The sequence below is a fragment of the Physeter macrocephalus genome, unplaced genomic scaffold (genome assembly GCF_002837175.3).
Source record: "Physeter macrocephalus isolate SW-GA unplaced genomic scaffold, ASM283717v5 random_442, whole genome shotgun sequence".
NCBI classification, from domain to species: domain Eukaryota; kingdom Metazoa; phylum Chordata; class Mammalia; order Artiodactyla; family Physeteridae; genus Physeter; species Physeter macrocephalus.
In genome coordinates, this window is record NW_021145728.1 from 7,286 (window position 1) to 29,063 (window position 21,778).

General features: G+C 60.2%; 2 protein-coding genes across 2 annotated transcripts in view; both read right to left on the reverse strand.

Annotated features, from left to right (window-relative positions):
* Window positions 1-793: 793 nt before the first annotated feature.
* Window positions 794-7,001, reverse strand: WDR18 (WD repeat domain 18). The gene is made up of 10 exons (XM_007130137.4): window positions 6,753-7,001; window positions 5,510-5,620; window positions 4,177-4,310; window positions 3,751-3,892; window positions 3,111-3,254; window positions 2,958-3,022; window positions 2,752-2,876; window positions 2,378-2,544; window positions 1,618-1,686; window positions 794-1,363 (listed from the first exon to the last, which is right to left on the reverse strand). Exons 1-10 carry the CDS (start codon window positions 6,960-6,962, stop codon window positions 1,232-1,234), a joined length of 1,299 nt encoding a protein of 432 aa, XP_007130199.1. The 5' UTR covers window positions 6,963-7,001; the 3' UTR covers window positions 794-1,231.
* A 6,098-nt stretch (window positions 7,002-13,099) lies between these two features.
* ARID3A (AT-rich interaction domain 3A) overlaps window positions 13,100-21,778 on the reverse strand; it is a 29,988-nt gene continuing 21,309 nt past the window's right edge. The window contains exons 4-8 of the mRNA XM_024134447.3: window positions 18,572-18,755; window positions 17,965-18,212; window positions 15,537-15,818; window positions 14,467-14,565; window positions 13,100-13,988 (exon numbers count right to left, since the gene is read on the reverse strand). Of these exons, the coding sequence (XP_023990215.1) occupies window positions 13,813-13,988; window positions 14,467-14,565; window positions 15,537-15,818; window positions 17,965-18,212; window positions 18,572-18,755 (989 nt within the window). The 3' untranslated portion in view covers window positions 13,100-13,812. The remainder of the gene's footprint in view (window positions 13,989-14,466; window positions 14,566-15,536; window positions 15,819-17,964; window positions 18,213-18,571; window positions 18,756-21,778) is intronic.

Here is a 21,778-nt window from a genome sequence, read left to right on the forward strand (position 1 = left end):
GGGGACGCGGGGCCTGGGCAGGTGAGGTGGCCCTTGGCGCAGAGGAATCTCAGCCAAATTCTAAGGCCCTCTCCTTATCTTCCAGACCCTCTGGAAACCAAGGGGGGTGAGGACGGACTGGGCGCAGACTGCAGACAGGAAAACAGCCCTGGGTGCTCTGGGGAGGAGGGCGCAGCTCCGATCCCCAGCTCTGCTCTGACAAGCTGCCTTGCGACCCGCCCCCCGACCCTGCCTCACTTCTTGGGATCCACCAGGGGCCCAGGGGCTGCACCTACAATGTGGACCCTATCAGCCAGCAGGACTCCTCACCTGGCACTCCCTGGGCAAGGCGGGCCATGAGGGTGGGTGCAGAGCCCCAGCGGGGACGCCCACTAGCTAAAGACATGAACCAGGCGCTGGCCCCCAGCCGAGGTCACTACAGCACCTGCTAAGTCACGTGGACTTTCTGGACCATTAAGCAGACTGTCATTTGGGGGCAGCTTTCTGGAAGGTTCCATGGGCAGCCTCAGGGCCCACCTCTCGGCTGGGCTCCGGGTGCCAGCTGGCGGTGTCCCTGTGTCCCCTGGGCGGTGGGGGTGGGGCCTGGCCTCCCTCCGGCCCCTGACACCAAGAAGGTTCTGGTCAAGATGACCCTGGCCCAGAATTGGCTGCCACCCCAGAGCCAGCTGCCCTGACCCAGGTTGGGGGGACGGGACCAGTGTGCCTGCACTGCTGTCCCTGAGTCACTCCTGCCCCGGGGACCTCGTCCTGCAGCTCCCAGGATGCCCCTGCCCCATCCCACGGGTGGCATGGCCTCTGGGTCATGGAAAGGCACTGGGGTGGCAGGTGAGTGAAGAGGTGAGAACCCAGGCGTCTCGACGCTAGATCTGAAACTCAGACCCTGTGGTGGCTACGGTGAGGTCCCTGAGGCAGGTCCCGCCACCGGGGTCCTGAGCCCGGCGTGGGCACAAGGAGGCCGAGAGGCAGGATTTCAGCTCTTTTGTTAGACATGGCACAGCACCAACACGACACGGCAGGTCACGGGAGGAGAGCGGGTCAACACTGGACCACGACCCCTGGTGGGGGTGGCCAATCCAAATGATAGGATGCTGGCAGAGGATGGGCTCGGGCCTCGGGCTCTGCCAGCCAGTCGGGAGGGTCCTGGGGGGAGCCCAGGGGGCAGGTCCGGGTGCGGGTCCGGGCTGCGCACGTGCTCACTGGGCCTCACTTGGCCGAGGTCGGGTACACGCGCTCACTTGGCCGGCCGAGTGATGATGCGTGTAGAGAAGTCGAAGAGGTCGCGGTTGATCTTGCGCAGGTTCCGCACCTCGTCCTCCAGCTCTGCCACGCGGATCCGCAGCTGATCCTGGCCACCCAGCACGTTCTGGGGGAGGGGCGGCGGAGTGCTCAGAGCAGGAGAGGGCCTCAGACATCCCACCGGCAGCCAGCGGGGCGAGGCTGGCACTGAGGGCCACTGTCCCCACGGTCCATGACGGAGGGTGGGGCGGGGGCACGTCCCTTCCAACCGACAGCCCAGGCCCCCCGCCGCCCTTCCCTCCGGACAAGCCCCCAGCTTAGGCCCCCATTCCCCATCTTGGGCCCCGCCCCTCCCCCATTTTGGAGCATCTCCCCTCCCACCTTCTCCAACGTGCTGCACATCACTCTGTGCAGCTGTTCCACCCGCTCCAGGTAGCTGGGCTCTGACCCCTGGAACAGAAGGGGCCGCGTTAGCTGGCCACTCCCATCAAGCCTCGAGGGACGTGCAGCCAGTCGGTCAGCTAGTGCCTCCAGCCCTGGGAGGGCTCAGCCGCCCAGTGAGATGACGGACCCTGCTGCCGCCCAGAGGCCATCCGTCTCCCGCTGGACCCCGTCTGGGCACGCTGCCCTGGGCCAGCAGCCCGGAGCCTGGCACAGCCATCCATCAGGCCGCCGGGAGGGGCGTGGACAGCCCGCAGGCTTGTGTGACTCCGAGGCGCAGACAGCAGACAGAGCCTGGCCTCAGTGGGCAAGGCTGGCCGCGCTGAGGACAGGCAGGGAGGGGTCCCGGGGGCCTGGAGGGGCAGGCAGGCCGTCACGGAAGGGGGTCCCATGGGCACTGGGGCTGTGAGCGCTCCCGCCGCCCAGCTGGAGAAGGTGGCTGCACATGCACCACCTCTGGGTCCTGATCGTTCCCTGGAACAACACCCTGTGCGTGGCCCGCTCCCTCTCTGGAAGGTTCCAGGGCTTCCTGAGGTCAGGGACCAGCCATCAGGCTGGCCTCAACGACAAGGGCAGAGAAGTCTCTTCAGCAGAGGAGCACGTGGAAGGTCCCCACCAGGACCCGACCCAAGGGCACCCACAGCCACACCGCAGAGGCTGAGGCCCAAGGGTGGGGGTCCCTGCTGGGGCTGAGACGTACCTGCTGGTGGAGGCCCAGGCGCAGCGTGAGGCCCCCGTGGCGCGGCTCGTCCCCGTGCTCCGTGCCCAGCAGGTGCTTGTTGAAGTGGGGCAGGGGCAGGCCGGGCCTGAAGTCGGAGCTCAGCATGCTGACGGGTGCCAGCATGATGCAGGCGTTGGTCACGGGGCCTGGGGCGGGGGCAGGCAGCCGTTGGGACCCACCTTCCCTCCGCTCCTCCAGCCACCCACCTGGCCCTGACACTCCCGTGCATTCCCGGCCCCACCCTCCATGAGGCAAACCCTGGGTCCTTGCTCCAGCCCTGGGCCGCCCACAGCATGGACGAAAGGGCAAGGCCCCCCGGGCCCAGGGCCTCCAGGAGGGCTGCGCGCGCCCACCTTTGAGAGCCACCGTCCTGAGGCACTGCTGGCTCTGCACGTCCCAGAGGCGCACCGTCTCGTCGTGGGAGCCCGAGAGTAGCACGCTGCCGTCCGTGGACACTGACAGGCAGGTCACCTGGTTCCTGGGGACAGACAGGTCACCTGGCGCCCAGGGGAGGGAGGCACAATGACCCCCCACCTCCTGGTCGACCCCGTCCCCGTACCTGTGCCCTCTGAACACCTTCCCGTGGTCCTGCTCCGGCTGGAAGCTCTTCTCTCTCTGCCCGGGCTGTGGAAGCGGGAGGGCTGGCGAGCACAGGGCACGGCTGCGTCTCAGCCCCAAGCCACGCACCCCCCCGTCCCCCACGCCCACTCACCCAGGTGCAGAGGTCGAGCTGGAAGATGGCGCCGTCACTGCCACCGCAGAACATGTGATGCTCAGCCAGGTCCATGGTCACGGCCATGATGCTCACATCGAAGAGGACAGACAGCAGCAGCTCGCCGGAGGAGACCTCCCACAGCTAGGGGCGGGGGCGGGGGCACGGGCACGGGTCTGAGAGCGGAGTGCAGCGGCCCGGCTGGGAGGCTCTGGATGCCACAGGAACCTCAGACGGGAGCTGTCACCACAGGGGTCTCGGGGGTCGAGGGACCGGTTTCTTACGCTGGGACCCCTCACCACCACTGGCTTCAGTTACTGTCAGCCCCCAGGCCATCACCAGGTCAGCCCTGGACTGCCCCAGCCAGGGACGAAGACCTGAGGACTCCCTCAAATCCCCTGAGGTTTGGCCAGGAGCTGCCAGGTGCAGTGGCCAAGTGGGAATTTCCAAGCCGACACAGGCCTGGACTGCCCGCCCCCCCACCCCCAGACGGCCTTGAGGCCGCAGGCAGCGGGGGATTAAGAGCTGTCTGGAGCCACCAGCCAGCGGGAGATGATGCTCTGGCTCCCACGGGCCAGGAACCCACCAGCCGCTGGGCTCAGCTCACAGATCCACTGCGGGGGTCAGGGCGGGGCCCTACCTTCACTGTCTGGTCCAGCGAGGCGGTGGCCACCCGGGCCAGGGGCCCACCAAAGCCACAGTGCAGGTCTGTGATGGGGAGGGTGTGGCGAGACCACACGTGCCGGGGGGCAGGGGTCCGGGAGGGGTCTGCCTGCAGCACGCTTGGGGCGGGGGGGAGGAGCCGGACCTCAGCAGGGAGGGCGGCCCACATCTTGACGCCTTTATACCCTGTCTCCGGGCAGCAACCAGGCCCCCTCACCCGAATAAAAGTCCTGGGTAGCTGCCCAGGGCCCCATCCTCCTGGCATCAGCCTACCTGACCTGGAGCCCCTTCCCACCCCGGGGGCCTGGCCTCTCTGCACAGCAGGTTCCCCGCCCTCGTGGTTAAGGCCTCGCCTGGCCAGAGGCTACAGCCGGATGGGGAGCCGCCAGGGCCGGGGCTCTACCTGCAGAGGCTCCAAGCCAGCACCAGGCAGTCCTTGCCCCCCGAGACAAAGTGGCTGCTGTCCCCCGTGAACTGTAGGCACGACACATCCTGGTAGTGGCGGCTCAGGATGACCAGAAGGTTCCCTGTGGACACCTGGGGAGGCGGAGGGGCACTGGGTCATGGGGAGCCCTGGGGGAGGGCCCGCCCTGGGGGAGGGGGAGGGCCCGCCCCGCTCCGCCCCGCCCCGCCCCAGGCCCCCTGCACCAGAGCTTGGCCTGCGGCTCTGAAGTGAACAGGGAGGCTGGGTGGCCATGCCCCCCGAGTCCTGCGAGCACCTGTTCCCACCCTGTCCCCAGTGAGATGACACAGCCGCAGGGAAGGTGTCAGCGAGGGGATAAGGCCGAGGGGGGCTGGTGAGGGAGGGTCTCTCCAGGATCGGCTGGACCCAGGGCCTATCCTTGCAGCCACAGCTGCAAGTCACCACCTTCCGAGCTGGCTGGCTGGGGGCACAGATGCTGCCGTAGGTTGAACTATGTCCCCCAGACACACGTGTCCACGCCCAACCTCGGAACCGGTGATCTCCCTTGAACAGGACATAATCTCTGAAGACGTAATCAATTCAGATGAGGTGACGTGGGAGCGAGGTGGCCACTGTCTCTGTAAGAGGGACACCTGGACACAGACACACAGCCGCTCACCCCCCGCAAAAGGAAGGAGAGAGGCTACACACAGAGGCGGATACAGGCGTCAGAAAGCCCCCAGCCTGTGCGCCAGCCTTCGGTCGGCCCCGTGGGGCGCCCCCTCGTGGCCACAGCTCAGGCTGGCCAGGAATTCTCCAAGAGGGTGGGGAGCCAGGACCACACAGTGTCCCCCATCAAGGAGGCCAACCACCTGAGACGTCTGCTGACGGTGGACGGGCCGCTGACGTCTGCCCACACCCCGTGCACCAGCCTGACAGCGAACAGAGAAAGGATTTCTACCACAGAGCGACCTGCCTCAGTTTCTCTCCCTGCACCTGAGCAAGGCTTCTTAGTTTCAGGATCACATACTGAGGTTTAAGAGCCCCGGAGTGAGATTACCAGCTCCCTCTCATATCTTCGGACCTCGGACAGTCCACAGAGAACAGTCGGTTCTCTTTGCTGATCTCGGGGGCAGCCAGGAAGGTCGTTTTGCCGGTGCCGAGGTCAGGAAAGGCCTTGTCCTGTTGCCTCAGATCCTGCACTGTCTACGCAGGAAGTGAGGTGAGCTTCCCCCACAAACGTAACAGACTGTCGGTGACCACTGGGTCAGTGATCTCAGCTGGCAGCCCGCGAGCTGAGCCTGCCACCCCGGTTCTGTGCTCCTGTGCTCACCTCCCACAGGTATATGCTCTCTGCGATCCCTGCCAGAACGTAGAGGCCGTTGGGTGACGTGGTAAGACAGGTGACCGGTCCGGGGCACATGATCTTCTGCTGAAGCTGGTCCTAGAGAAAGAAGAAGCTTCTGAGTTTCATGCCCGATGAGGGAGCAGGGGGAAGCGAGGCGAGTGGGAGGGGCACCCAGACAGCTGATAAGTCCAGAAGAACTAGAAAGAGGAGTGGGGACTGGGGTGGTATGACCAAATCCATGGTTCAGGAAGGGGGGTATTTGCTCCAGCTGAGGCTTTGCAGGGCGGGGGTGGAGGTGGAGGCCTGTGGATTCTCCTGAAAAGCAAGACAGCGCTGCAACTTCCCGTGCTCCCAGTGCGGGGAGAGGGGGGCCCAGGTTTGGTCCCCAGGGAACTAGATCCCGCGTGCCCCAACTAAAGATCCCGCAGGCGGCAACGAAGATCCCGTCTGCCACAACTAAGACCTGGCGCAGCCAAATAAGCGAATAAATAAATGAATATTAAAAAAAAAAAAAGCAAGACAGTGCGTCTCTGGACTGGGGGTCAGAGGAACCGTCTGGCCACTAGGCTTTCGCCCCAGTCCTGCATCCTGAAGTCTCGCCTGGGATCTTGAGCGTCAGTTTCTAAATGTCTAAAATGGAACAACTTCGCGAGTTTGTGTGTGGACCACACCAGGTAGAGGCGGAACACAGGGCTTGCCGAAAAGAGATGTCAGCTGGCAAAAACAGGTGGCGAGCAGCATCAGGGGCTGCAATTTGGAGTTTCTGTAGGAGAAACCGTAGGCCCTAACCCCAGACCTCGGACCTTCACCCTCCAAGCCCACGATGCCCACGGAACCCCTACGGCAAACTCCTTTCAATTACACTTCCCGCCCCACGCCGGCTCCAGCGCAGGGTCCCCAAGGGACCCACACCCAGCTCTCCTTGTGCGCGTGCGCACCGCTGGCTGCCCAGAGGCCCGCCCGCCAGCCACACCTCCAAGCCGCAGCCCACCCTCAGCTCAGCGCGTGCGCGCAGCGCCCTAACCGCTCCCACCGACGACGGGCGCGCGGCTCCCTCCCCCCCACCAAAAAGCCCCCAGACCCGCGCGTGCGCAGAGCATCCTAACAAGATTCCCCCACTACCCACGGGGATTCAGGGCCCGTGCGTCCCCCACCGCCCCCTCTTCCGACTCCAGGTCCGTGAGCCCCGCGCATCCCGCCAACGGCGCCCGGGCGCGCGCCGCCGAACCTTCCTCTGTAGCTCCCAGGCGCTGATGTAGTTCTTGCCCAGCTGCGCCGCCAGCAAGTACTCGCCATTGAGCAGCGCCAGGCCGCGAGGCCCGGCCTGGCCGCCGCGGTATGTGAGCAGATTGGCGCCCGAGTGCAGCTCCCACACGACGCAGCTCCACAGCTGGGCCGCCGAGTCGGTACACACGGCCACCTCCATGGGCGCCGCCATCTTGCCTTCTCCACCGCCTAGGACATGCGTTATCACCAGCGAGACGCGGGCGACTGCGCCGTGCCGGCTAGAGCGGTGCCCACGTTGCCCGGCTCCCGGCGGCTGGCCGACCCGAGCGTGCGCACAGGACTCGGGGAGGGGGCCGCCCTGTGAATCAGGCGGGCTCTTCTTTCCCGCTCCGCGGAGAATCAAGGGGCGCACAGCGTGGTTAGAGATCTTGGGAGGAGACTTCTTCCAAAAATAGATGGAGAAACCCAGGCCGGAGGGTCTCCTGAGAGCAGTTAGTAGTTTCAGAGCCTGGAGGTCTGGCTTGGCCATTTCCTCTGGGCGCTTTTGGTCAAGCACTCAACCTCTCGGATGATGATGATTATTATTTTTAACGTGCCGATATTGAATACCGACCTCACAGGTCCTAATGAGACATTGCACGTAAAAAAACAGACTACGCACCTAACATAACAGGTAGCTGGTGTTCAAAACGTAGTTAGACTCATATTCACGGATCCATCGTCCGCCTTCCCCTGGATCTCTCTTCTTCGGGGGCTACAAAATCCACATTTTTATTTCGGCAACTTGGTGCGGGTCGAACAAGTCGCGAGCTCTGTCTGGGGAGCACCCAACAATCTCGTGCCAGCGCTGCCGGCCGCAGGCCACGTCTACAAACAGTGCATTTTAAAATGTGGAATTAGTTGTTAACCTTTGAAAAGGGGGAATTTCGCTCAGGAGTCGCGGTCTCATGGCTGTCATGGGCGGCGTACCCACAAGCAACACTGGGGAGACTGGGTGCGGGGTGCCTCCCCCAATCCCTCTGTGCCATCCGGGAGGGGATGGTGGAGAGTAGAGCGGAGGAGGGGCCTTCCTGGAGGAGGAACGGCGCCCGGAGCCTGGGGCTCCGCAGCCCCAGGCCCGGCCGCCAGGTGGCAGGCTCGAGCCACCGACCGGGATGCCGGTCGGAGTTGCTCCTAGCCCAGGGGCCACAGCAAGAAGCAGCAACCGGGAGGAGGGGCGTCAGGGGGGACCTGCCTGATCTGGAGGAGCGGCTTCCCAGAGCAGGTGTCCTTAGAGCAGGAACTAACAGCCTGAAGAGAAAGAGGGGCAGAGGTGCGTGCAAAGGCCCTGAGGCAGATCATGGAGGGGGAAGCTGGATCTGGGGACCTGGATTTTATTTTATCCCCGGAGGGGGGGAGGTCATGTGAAACTGAAGAACTTTTGTAAATTGGGAAGAGCTGGGTGTCCAAACCTCCAGAAGCTGCCAAAAGGGGACACTGAGGCAAGGACCATCTAGTCCAAAGACAGATTGGAGCTAGAACCAACTGTTCCTTATTTCCACCCCCAGAACCGGCTGATGCTCCCTCCCTGGTTCCTCAAACTTTTTTTCTTACTGTGAATAAGAAAAATGAAACACCTTGAATGCTAGTTTACATTTTTCAGATACTGTTTTCCCAAAACCACATCTTTCTTTGAATCCTGGATCCTGTGTGTTCTGGGGAGCCCCATTTGAGAATGGGCACACTCTGCGACCCCCGGGGGTGGACCAAGGCAGCCTTCTAGCCACCAACTCAGGGCTTGAACCTGATCCTTCTGAGCAGCGGGGCAGGTCACTGCACAGCTCTGGGCCTCAGTTTCCTCATGTGCAAATCAGGGATGCTGATTCGAGCCCTGGGTGTGTGTCCTCATCTGCGGAGGTCTGGCCTGGAAGTTGCCAAGCACCCAGGTTCCAGGACGCAGGGTGGGCCCTGCAGGTGCCGGTTGCAGGGGGACCAGTTGTGCAAACAGAAGTCGCTGCTGTCGACACTCAGGCAGGGGCGGGCCCTGGCTCTGTTGGAGGGCAGGGCAGCTGGAGTGCTGGCCCCGCCCCCTTCCAGGCCTCACCCTCCACTCCTCCTGTTTCCCCTCCGCCCTCCTTGGGGGACCCAGCTCGGCCAGGCTGCTGTGTGAGGTCAGAGGTCACCCCACCCCCAGCCTGGTTCCGGAATGAGGACAGACCAGTTGTGTCAGAAGGGCAGGACAAAAGCCACACTTTGGGGGCCTCTCGGACCACCCAGTCACCAGACCTCCTTGGTGCCAGCTTGGCTCCTGGTCCTAGATCCACTAAATCCTAGGCCTGGAGGGCATGAGGCTGGTGGTGGGAGGATGGGGAAACTGAGGCACAGAGGTCTGCACAACCCCTCCGGGTCTAAGCCCCTCATTCTTCATTCCCTACACATGTACTGAGCGCCTCCTGTTTGCAGGCCCAGGGTACACTGCCCCATCTCACCCCCTGCCCACCTGGGGCGGCGGGGACCCAGGAACAAACCCAGCAGCCCTGCCTGGTCTTTGTGGGGCCGCCCTGTTAAGTGCACTAATGGTGGAGGGGAAGGCGGATGACTCAAGCGAAAACCCTCTTCTTTTTCCGCCGTCCTTTCATCCAAACCTTCCTTTGGCTCCTGGTGGGCTCCCGCAGCTCTGCCGATCAGACATGGTTTTGAGTTTCACCTGGGAGGCTCCCTGGGCCTTCTCACAAGCACAGAGCGGGAGGCCCAGCAGGCGGGAGGCTCCTCGGGGATCTGGGAGGCTGGGGAGGAGGTGGCGGGGCCCGACCCCCTCCCAGCTTCCCCCCCTTGCCCCAGGGCTGTGTGACCTCAGGGCCTCTTGCCCCATCTCTGGGCCTCTTCAGAGGAATGAAGACCCTGGACAGGCCGATCCAGTTTGCTGAATGGGCCTTTTTAAAACAAAAAAAACAAAACAAAAAAACACTTTTCCTTTACCTCCTTGGGGGGGCAGGGGGCTCTGAGGGGCAGGTGGGTTGACCCCTGTCCTCTGACCTCTCCCTGTCCCCCAGGCCCCCAGAGGCTGGAACCACGTGGATGGGCCACAGGGAGGCGTCTGCAACAGGAGTGAGCTGTTTTTCCTCACTCAACGCAGATCTGGGGGCTGACCCCGGCAGGAGGGACCGGCCCAGGCCAGCTGTGGCCGGAGCAGGTGGCAGGGGAGCCAGGTGGCAGGAGGCCCGCCCTGCCCACCATCCGGCCACGCTGACCTTGAGCCCGTCACGTCCTCTGGGCAGGGGGTGGGGGCAAGACGTGGCTGTGGAATGGATGCCCAGAAAATCCTGCTGTGCTGGTTTGCCTGTGTGTGGGGTTTCCCTTCCACGTGCGCCGAGCCCAGGGGTCGCAAACTGCCCGGAGGGGTGAGCCCGCCCTTGGTCTGCTTTCTTTGCGGCCATCAGTCAAGTGTAGAAATGTGGACTGAACCACAGCAGGAAGGCTGGGGGTTGGGGGGGCAGAGTGGACCCCTGTCACGGCCAAGACTGCTTGGGCTGTTCCCAGTGGGCGTGGGGCAGCTCCGTGCATCTCACCCACAGGTCAGGGTGACACCACCCAGCACTGCTGACATGGGGGAGGGTTGTCCTCTGTGGGCCCCCCCGGCCCCCCCCCACCCGATGCCAGGAGCGCACACATCCCTGGACGTGGCCCAGTGTCCCCTGGGGGGCACAGTCCCTGCTGGACGCAGTCTGGGTCAGGCCCTGTGCCCTTCTGCTGCCAGGGTGGGGGGTGGGGCGACGCCCTAAAAACCACCACAGGAGCCCTTCTGTTAAAAGTCAGAAGTGTTTTGTCTTGTTTTAATATTTCATCAGCTTTACAGGGTTACAATTGTCTTAAATATTTCTGAAGTTTAAATACAATCTGCATAATAATGTTATAAAATGTAAACTTTCAGTGTTCTTTTAAATTTCAAAATCACACCTTTTTTTTTCTTTTTTTCTTTTTTTGGTCTTTTTTTTTTTTTTTTTCCCTCCCTTTTAATACCTGAATGTCCTGCAAAAACTGAAATAAATCGTCACAGGCTGCCCCGCCGCGGCCAGGGCGCAGCAGGCTGGGCCTGGCCAGAGGTAGAGAGTAGTTTTACATCTTTTTATTAGAAGTTTTTTTTTTTCCCTTTAACCTGAGTTCAGGCGCGGTCCCCACGCCCTCTGACAAACCCCAGAGAAAATGAAATTTCACATGTCAGGAATGAAAGGCTGAAGTCATGTTTGCCAAGAAAAAATGCAGAAGCAAAATTAAGGGGGGGAAAAAAAAAAAGGATGGTAGTGGGCAAAAATGCTAACAGTGAGAAAAGTGACTGTACAAACACACAACTATTACAAACCAACCCGCCACCCCGTGCCCCGTCCCGCCCCCCGCCCGCCCCCCAGCCGGACAGCTACAGCCCTGCGGCCGGTTTGGAGGTCACAAGGAAGGTTCTAGAAGCAGCCCATCCACAAGCATCTCCAGAGCAGGGGAGCCCCTGGAACCCCTCTCCACCCTGAGTTTGGGGGTCCCCACCCTCAGCGTGCTAAGCCCCACCTGTTCTGGAATGAACAGCACTCAGCCCCCATCCCCGTCCCGGTTTGCATAAGGGGTGCTGAGCGGCACCCCAGAAACCCCCACTGACAGGTAGCGGCGGGGTTGGGAGCGGGGGGGGGAGGGGCTGATGGGGGCGCCCCAGTTAGAGGCAGGGCCCCCTGGGGGCTGAGCGCCCGCTGGCCCCGGGCCCCCCTCGCGTTTCCACGGCCGGTGGACTCCCCCCATCCTGGGCCCACGCCCCCCCCACCCCATCCCCTACAATCAGCGTCGCCCAGCACCGCAGGCACACCCTGAGTTAGACCCGGGGGAAGGCGCCTCTCCTGCAGGACACCCGCTCCCCGAGACACACGTGGATGCTCACTCAACAGGACGCACGGGGGTGGGACCCTGAGCTGGGGGCTGGTGGGGGTGGGCGGCCTGGAGGGGGTTTTGGCATCGAAAGTCAGACCTGAGGTAGAAAGAAACTCGCAGCAGAGACCCCACCCACCCACCCACGTGGCCCGCAGAATGTGGGGCGGAGGGGGGGGCAGAGGGCAGCCGCCCACGCTCCTGCGGTCAGGTGGGGGGAGAGGAGAGGGAGAAGGGGGGGTGATGGCTAGAGGGGGGCAGATTGTGTCTGGGGAGAAAAGGATTCCCCTCCCACAATGATTGTGCCGCTGCAGTGAGAGACGGGAGAGGAGAACCTTCCAGAAGGAAAAGCAGGAAGAAAGCCCCGCGTCCAGCGCTACCCGCTCCTGGAAGGGTGGGGGGCGTCAGCGACCCTGAGATATACCAAAGAAACACCTCAGCCCCGCAAGGCAAACCCAAACCCAGCGAGACTGGGGTGGGGGGGAGCTCAGGACCACCCTTACGGTCTCCAAGGCAACAAGATGACGCCTGGGGCTGGAGGCTGGAGGCGGCCGGCGGCGCCCTCCCGCTCCGGGCTCATTAGGCCGGGCTTCCTGGGCCCAATTAGAGGGGTTCCAGGCTCACCCTGGGAACAGCTGAGTTCCTCCCACCCCACCCCAGAGGAACGTGAAAGAGCGCTACCTTGTGGGAGCTATGGCCCCACCCAACAGCACCCGGTCCCCCAGGACCCCAAACCGCGCCTGGGCTTAGGACGGATGTCCAGCTCGCCTGGTGGAGACCTTCACCAGCCCTGAACTAATGCCCCCCCAGCTGCGCCCCACCCGATGCCCACCTTCTGACCCGGGGGACAGGGTCGCAGAGGGAGGGGCGTGGCCCCTTCTCGGCCTCTATGTAGTTCCTTTCGTTACTGCAGGGCCCCCAGGAAGTACGAAGGGAGAAAGTGGAGGAGATGAAAATGCTGGGGGGAGGGGTGGTGTTCAGGGTGCCGTGGCCCCACAGAAACCCTGCCCTGAGCTAAGGCCGGCTCACCCTTGTCCCCCGCATGGACAAGTCTCCAAAAGCAGCCCTTTCAGGCAAGGGAGTCCCCAGGCCGTATTCATCCCTGAGACAGGAGCCTGGGGCTGACAGGCAAACCCCCTCCCAGCACTTTCTCCTTTCGAGTTAAGACTTTGGGGTTCCTGACTGAGGAGCCTCGCGTGAAGTAAGAACAAGTACGGTGATGTCTACCATTCAGCATTCCTGCTCCCCTTCCCCGCAGACCCCCGGCATGCAGCCCCTACCCCAGCCCGGCCCACAGCACCTGAGTTCATCGGCTCTGCTGACTCTAGCCCAGGGATCCAGTGTCCTGGGCCCGCCAGCTGCCCACTGCGCCACAGGAAATGCACAACCGAACCCAAATCAGTCATGGGAAAAATAAAAAGGGTATTACTTTTTTCTTTTTCTTTTTTTTTTTTTTTTTTTTTGCTTTTTCAAGTCCAGTTTCCCTGAATGAACACAAATATATAGATATATATATCCTTTTCCTAGGTTTGATTCCTCCCCCAAGAATAAAATAGAATATTTACAAAACAAAACCCCCGAAACCTCTTAAAAACCCTACAGACTTTGAAGTTCACTATTTCTTTAAAAAAAAAAAAAAAGTTCCCGAAAGCAACAAGAAAAAAAATTCAACTGATCTTGGCTCAGGGGTTTCATTCAACGCAAGGAGCTGGGTGTGGTGAGTGTGTGATGAAGAGGGAAAAAAAAAAAAGGGAAAAAAACAGATAAAAATGAAAAAACACAGTGCAGGGATGTATGAGGTAAACAGGATTGGCCTGTCCAAACTAGACACCAGTCCACGTGGGTCCACCAGGGCTGCAGGAAAGCCCTAGGAGACATTTGCCTCTCTTGTTTCTAATTTCCTTTGCTGCTCTCACAATTCATCTCTCTGAATGTCCGAAACCTGAGTAATTCAAGTGTTCCTTGGTTTTCCCCTGTTTTATTAAATTTTCTTTAGATATATATATATATATATATATATATGTATATATATATTTTCTTTTCTTTTTGGCGTCAGCTGTCGCTCCTTTGTGGATACCTCCCCTCCCCACCCGTATCTCCCGCCATCCCGGCCCCTGCTTGGCCCACCTGGACCCCCTGATCCGTCTGGTGGGCTCCCAGGGTGAGGAGTGTAGCGGTTAAGGCAATGAGTTATTTGAGGTAGAAGATGCGGGGGGTGCAGACAACCCTGCCGGCCCCGCCTGGCTGCCTGCGCTGCTGCTGGTCCCGCTGTTTGCTCCCCGGCTGCTGCCACCTCCGCCTTTGCTGGGAGCTGAGGGTGGCGTGGGGGCCGGCGGCTGGGCGAACAGCACTCCTGTTGCAAGGACAGGAGACAAGTCGTGGAGAATTTAAAAGATCACGTGACAGGTGCAAGGAATTCCTGAGCGCTGACCCCCTGTAAAGAGCGTGCCCGCCCCGCTACCCCCGGCTTGCAGGACACCACCATCTCCTCAGCTTCCCCCCATGGGGGTCTTTACAGCAACCGAGCTGTTCTGTGTCAGCATCGCCACCTGGTGGTCTATAGGAGCCATGGGTCTGATCACATTTTTTTTTTTAGCAGGAACCTGGAAACATCATTTGCTATAAGATATATAACACAGGATATGTATTTCTGAGCACTTACTCTGTGCTGAGCTCCGTGCTAAGTATAGGGCACAGACTATCTCGCTTGAGCCTCATGAGGGAAGAGGTCTGGGCTCAAGAAGGCCACACCCCCAGGGGGAGGGGTGGGCAACCAGGACTCGGGAGGGAGAGATGTGGTCAAGGTGGGCATGGGGGCTAGGTGGTCCTACCTGTGTACATGATTCCATTAATCTCTACTGACATGCTAATACTGTTGCTGCTATTGGTGTTGGTCAGGTTCGCAGCCGAGTCCTGGCGGCTCTCGGAGCCTGCGGGAAGAAGAAAAACCACCTTTGTAATCATAAACCCCACCTATGCAATGATCTGGGTCACATGGGTCACCCACCAGACGAGAAGCTTCACGAAGTGCTGGACAGGATCTCTCAGCAGCGCACACAGAAGGTACTCAATAAATACTTATTGAATAAGAATGTATTTGTCTCAAATTTGCTTTTTTCTTGATTACAAGTATTTTTTTTCTTTTTTTTTTTTTTTATAATTTTTACTGGACTATAGTTGATTTACAGTGTGTTAGTTTCAGGGGTACAGCATGATTACAAGTCTTAAGTGGTGTCCCCACACCCAAATCATGTCGTTCTTTTTTTTTTCGGCTGTGCCACACGGCTTGTGGGATCTTAGTTCCCCGACCAGGGATTGGACCCGGGCCCTCGGCAGTGAGAGCGCCGCCGAGTCCTAACCACTGGACCACCAGGGAATTCCCCATGTCATTCTTTTTAATGACCACAAAGTATTCCCGACTTGATTTCATGAATTCCCCTACTGATGGACACACTAGTGACATCATGCAAATAACTGCAGTGAACATCCTTGAAAACCCGTGTTTCCTTGTTTCCCTACATTAGTTCTGCTCTAGATACCAAGCAGAATCACCCAGTCATGGGGCAAGCACATTTTCTATTTTTAAAAGAGACTGCCAAGTTGTCACCTATTTACGTTCCCACCAGCAGGACCGATGGGGCCCACTTCCGCACATCCTGACCAACGTTTGATATTATCAAACTCTGACAGGTGAAAAATGGTATCTCCTCGTGAACTTGCAGATCCCCACCTAGATGCAGTTGAACAGTTTTTCCTATGAGTTTACGAGTCACAGCTGCCCATTTCTTCTACTGGTTTGTTTGCCTATCTTATTGATCTGTAAGCACTCTTTACACATGGTGGCTATGAGGCCCTTGTGTGCATGCAGGGAGCACAGAGGGTCTGAGCGCCAGGGTGGTACCTTGGCTGTTGATCCGGATGCTCATAGGCAGCTGGGCCGTCATGGCCAGAAAGTTCTGCTGTAGCGCTCGCTGCATGAGTCGCTGCTGTTCCTCTGCCACCAGGGCCATCTTCTTCTCAGGAGGCTCCCCAGACTCCAGCTTCTCCCGGAGCTGCTCCAGGGCGGCTGCCTGTGCTGCCACGGCCGCCTGGGCCGCTACTGCCTGGGCTGCCACCACAGGGTGACCTGCCAGGGAGACTGGCAGGCGGCCGGGGACCGTGATGGGGATGGCCGAGTCCTCCTCTGGACAGGAGAGAAGAGGGGTTGGTGGCCAGAATGGAACAGAGGTGGCCCAGTCCCCACCTCCCACCCAAGGTAGGAATGTGCCCCCTTGAATACCTCCACCGATGGGGTGCTCACTTCCTTTCCAGGGAAGTGTACAGGTTTTTGAATAGACACAAGTGCTATAAGATCCTTTCTAATATCAGGCTGACATCAGATACCAGCATAATGGTAATATAGGTCATGGTGACAATACTAGTTACAGTGACAGTATCATAGTAGTATTTAGCATTAGTGTTATAGAGAAACCACAATAGCACATATTACATATAATACTAGTTACGACAAGCGCTCACCACGTCTTGTCTAAAGCACTTAATGTGAACCGTCTCAACAATCGCATAACCACCTAGTCACCCTTTTCTCCACTTTACCACTGAGGAAACCAAGGCTCAGAGAGGATGGATAATTTTCCTGAGGTCACAGACCTGGAGAGAGGCTGAGCTGAAATGAAACCCATGCAGCCCAACTCCAGAACCAGCTCCTAACCATTCCCCTGTCCTGTGGTTGAACCAAATGCCCCCGTGGTTCCCACACACTGGTCCCACTGTCTCCTGTTCTGACTCTCCCTCCCGTGTCTATCCCTGGTGGCCTGGGGCTGCCTCTCCGGGAGGGTCCCCACTCCAAACTTTGCAGTTGCCAGGCCCTCTGCTCTGGAGTCTCTGCAGTCCTTTCTGCTTGCCTCCCTCTCAGCTGAAAAGAGCCCCTGGGACCCACCAGAACCAGCTTTTCCTGGCCCCCTCGGTAGCTCCATTACGTCCGAACCTCTCTCTTATCCGCCCCTGTCCTCCCTAGCTCCAGCACAGGACCTCGCATGCAGCAGATGCCTAATGACATTCATGGGTATTGCTGCAACTCCCCAAGGCTGGGGGGTAAACTGAGGCTCACAGAGGCCAGAGGGAGCTGTCACTGGTGAGACCCCATTCACCTTAGATCTGACCAGCCCCAAATTTTCAGGGTGCTGTGAGGATCACCTCGGATGCCCGGGCCAAGCTTGGGAAGTAGGGAGTCACAGCTCTTGTGGCAAATGAGAAACGGAACCTCAGACAGGTGCACCGACCTGCTTGAGGCTGGGCCGCCACATGTGCTGTTGGTGCTTCTGTGTTAGCGAGGATTCAGAGACTTGCTGGAAGAGGGGACTGTGATCGGCTGGTGATGTCTGCCATGGATGGGGACTAGGGGTAGGGGGCTGCCAGCTACCTGCAACCCCAGGCCTGTTGCACACTGGGCATTTTACACACTGAAGGCTCCCCAACACCCCCACAGAGAAGGCATAATTTCCCCCACTTTACGTGTAAGGAAAGCTGGGCTCAGAAAGGGGCAGTGAGCTGCCCAGGGGCACCTAGCGATAGCTTCAGGGGTGGTTAAAGAGTCCATTTGATGACCCACACAGCACCCTTGGTGTCTGGTGGGACAGTGCGTTCAGGAGGATTCTAAAGCTCAAAGGGAAAAGAATACAGTGATCAACTAGTATGTCCGCCACGTGCAAGGGACTAGAGAGAATGACAGCGATGAAAAGCATCAGCCTTGGACTTCCCTGGTGGTGCAGTGGTTAAGAATCTGCTTTCCAGTGCAGGGGGCCCAGGTTTGATCCCTGGTCAGCGAACTAAAATCCCACATGCTGTTTGGCCAAAAAATAAATAAAAAATCAAAAAATTTAAAATAAATAAATAAATAAATAAATAAAATAAAAATACCAACCACAGGCAAGTGGACTGGGCCAACGCTACAGTAAGACAGTGATTAATTAGTAATGTCTGCCACGGGTAGAAGATGGGAAAATTGGGCTTGATTTGCCACGTCTGCCTTGGCATAGAACTGGAGGAAAAAATTATTGCTTCGTGATGTCTGCCGAGGGCACAGGTTCAGGGGAAATGAACTGATTAGTGACGTCTGCCTGCTATGGGCCTGGGGCTGGAAAATGGCAATTGATTAGCAATGTCTGCCATGGGCACAGCACAAGTAGGTTGGCCGCCCTCTTACACACCAACTTTGGGGTCTATCATCCCGGTTACCCAGGGAGGGGAAAAGGCGGCCCCCTCCCTGGGATACATTGCCAGGCTGAAGCTGAGTCAAGATCAGGCCCCAGGCCCCACGCAGCCCTCACCTTTCTTGATCTTGGGGGCTGGGGTGATGGAGCTGCCGTTGGTGCTGGCGGCCAGGCCCAGGGAGGACACAGGGAGCTTGGGCGAGGAGAGCATGCTGTGGGCCCCGCCCGGTGAGTAGGCGAAGAGGGAGCCCCCAAAGCTCTGGCGCCGGCCCTCCCTCCGGTTGCTGTCGATGGCCGCCTGGAGTTCATTGGGGTTGCTGAGGCCACGCTTCTCACACTCGTAGGGGTACAGGTACTTCATGTACCTGCGGGCAGGGGCAAGGGGTCAGGATGGCACCTGGGATGCCTCTGGGATCTGCATAAAGCCAAGCCCCGCTGCAGCACCAGCTCCCCGTCCCCATCCCACATCTCTGCCCGGAAGCACCCGGCAGCCCTCCAAGCCATGGTCCTTGCCTGTGCTGTTCCCTCTGTCTCAGTGCCTGTCCTGTGACATGTCCCCATCCCCGTCCCCACATCAACTACCTGCTATTCCTTCAACATTCAATTTGCATAGCCTCAGAGCCAGGACATTCCACCCTCCACCCTATGGTCTGGCCACCCACCGCCCCCCCACTCCTCCATGCCTTGGGTCCTTTATGCCCGGACGTCGCGGGCGGGCACTCACTGGGTGCGCAGCGTGAAGGCGGCGCTGGTGATGGACGTGGGCAGGTTGAGGCCCTTGGTGATCTCCCGCCACAGCTTCTTGTTGATGACCTCCACCAGGCCGCCCTTCTCCGTTACCAGCACGTACAGCATGAACAGGTCGAGCACCTGCTTGGCCATGATGGGGATGCGGTTCACGGGCGTCCCTGCAGGGAGGGGGGGTGCTGTCACCTGGGGTGGTGCCCAACGCGTCGGTGACAGCGGGTCCCCTCGGCATAGCTGATCTGGGGCGGCTCACTCTCGAGGGCCGTCCCGGATGCTGTGAGGGGTGGAGCAGCCTCCCTGCCCCACCCACTGGATGCCAGGAGAGGAGCCCCCAGTGTGACAACCACAGCTGTCCCAGGCGTCACCCAGTGTCCCCTGGGGGCAGGGTCGCCCGGGTGAGACCCCTGCTTGCGAGAGCCCTGAGGAGGCAGCTCTGCCTCAGTCTCTCCATCAGTGATCTGGTCTCAAGCTGCTCTCACCTGGGTGGGTGAGAGGGGAGCTGCAGGGCCAACCTGGGGGCCCAGCATGAGAAACACAGCCTTTGTTATTCCTCCTACAGACATCACAGCTGCCAAAACAACTCTGCTGTGTTGGGGGCTTTGCAGTGGGGGAGGGAGGGCTTGATTAATCCACTTTGCAGCTTAGACAGTGGGGAGGTGGGCCAGACCTGGGAGGGAGGGAGGGAGGGAGGGAGAGAGGGAGGGGCGTGGCCCAGCCTCGGGAGGGGGCTCCTCCCTACAGACAGCCCATGCTCCCATCTTACACCCACCCTGATGCTCCAAGCCCCTGCACATGCCATCTCCCTGTCACCCAGAAGCCGCAGCCGTGGGAACCCTTAGGTCTCAGCTCAGCCTGCCTGGCACCATCCTGGCTGAGGGTGGAGAAGCCCCCACTTAAACCTCTCTCCCTGGCAGTGAAAGTACGGGTTTACTGTCTGTGGCCCCCACCTGCTATCCTGCTCATATGGAGTCCCCCGGCGCCCAGCCTGGCTTACAGCAGGTGCTCAATAAACAACAGTGAAGGTTGATGGCCCCCATCCCAGCCCTGGGGGCATGCTTGCCGCCCCTGCAGAGATGGCAAAGGGATGCTCCAGGATGAGCTCCTGCTCCCTGCCCCCACCCTGGACAATGCCCTGTACCCAGGACCCTGCTTCCTGGTCCCCCCTCTACAAGCTGGACATCCTGGAACCACCTCCTGCCAACCTTGGCCACTGCCAGGCCCTTCCCGGGTTGCAAAATCCCCAACGAATGAAGACCTCCTGGAGGGAGTGGAGGAAGATGGGCCTCAGACCCCCACGCTACCCACTTCATTTTCCAGCCCAGGAAGGAGAGAGAAAAGCAACGCCAGGTGTCAGCAGCACACCCAGCCCCAGAGATGCGCCCACAGCGCCCACCTGGCCCACCCAGGACGCTGGACGCTGGTTTAGGCTCTGCATTGGGAAAAAGAAGGAATCACACCAAAGCTCCTCCTGGGACCCTGCGCCCTGGCTCGGCAGCCGGGCGGCGGATGTTTATAGAAGGAGCGGGGCTGGGAGAGCACAGAGAGGCATTGATGGAAGCGGGCGGGGGTGGGGGGGCGATAAGGAAAGGCGGAGAGGTTGTCAAGGAAACCGCAGGAGGGTGGGGTGCAGGCAGGACCCCTCCTCCATGTCCAGCCCCCAGAGAATTCAGAGAGATATCCAGTTGGAGGCTTTTACTCTGTGATGTGGGGGAAAGACTACTTTATTATGGGATGCAGGACACGGTATCCAGATTCTCAGCCCCAAAGCCCCCGACCCCAATTATAGAGGGGAGGGTTCAAGAGGAAGGTAGGGAAGAGAGGGCCTTGGAGCTGGGTTTTGAGGGTTGCATAGGAGTTTGTTGCTTCCTGTCCTCCAGGAGCACCTGGCTTGGTGAGGTAGACACGGCTGGACACAGACCCTTGAAGCCCTGTGGGGCCAGGAGCTGGGGCCCCCAGAGGACCCCAGCCTCACCACTCTGAGGCAGCTCACCATACTTCCTCCGTGCCTCCAGGACACTGGGAGCCCAGTCTGGGGCAAAATGGGTGGGCTCCGGGCCTGGGAGCTTGGAGCCCCATGGTGGGGGGAGGGGGAGTGGGGGGCTCAGGCAGGTGTGGATGGGATGATAAAGGGTGGGTCGATCTCTCTGACCACATGGGGGGGTGGGGGGCGGCGAGGGGTGGGCAGCAGGCCTGGCTGGGTCTGGATTCCTCCACCCCTGGCACAGGAGGGGTTAACGTGGAGGCTGCAGCCCCCTCCCCTTTCATCTCCTTCCCTTCCGGCCTGGGCCTGGTTGGGCCTGTGTTTACAGAAGCTGCTGGCAGGGAGGGGCAGGCAGGGGCCCTGGACAAAGAAGCCGCCTGGCTGGCCCCTTCAACAGTCATAGCCCATGCAGCTACCCTGCCTGCCCCACCCACCCCCACCAGCCCCGCCCCGGCCCCGCCCCTTCCTGCCTCTGTGGCTCAGAGGCCTTCTCCCCTCTCCAGGCCTCAGTTTCCTTGCCTGAACAGTGGGGGTCGTGATAACCCTGCTGGGGGGGTGTGTGGGGAGGAGGTATCAAGGAAATGAGCCCCACCCGCAGTGAGTGCTCCTGGGACCCCTGGCTGGCTGGCAGCTCTGAGCTGAGGGAGGGTTCTGGGGACCCTCTGGGTGCCCTCCTCCCCCATCCTCCCTGGGCCTGGCTCACCCTGAATGCCACCGACGCCCCCCGCCGGCGTCTGGGCCTTCCCTTTCCCCACCTGGACACCCACCCAGACCAGTCCCTGCTCCCCAGGCCTGGCCTCCACCTCACCCCAGACCCCAGGGCGTAGGGGGATACAGGTGGCTTGGGCCTGGTACACTGTTGGCGCATAACAACTGTGGACCTGGCACTCAGCACATCTGGGGCGCTGCCACACGGCGGCGAGTGTTGGTGGCCCACCGTACAGACGGGGGAACTGAGGCCCCAGGTGGGAGCAGGGAGGGGCCGGGACCCGAACCTCCCACCAGTGGCGGCAGGAAGGGCTGACTCTAGCCTGTGGGGAGCTTCTGTCCTGCCACCCAGCGCCCGCCTGCCTGCCTGCCTGGGAATCCAACCCTGCTCCCCAAACAGGGGCCAGCCCCGCCGCGGGGGATCCGGGGAGCCAGGACCCCATTGCGCCCGGGGTCTCAGCAGCAAGGGAGGAAGCCTGGACTGTCCGTTCTGGG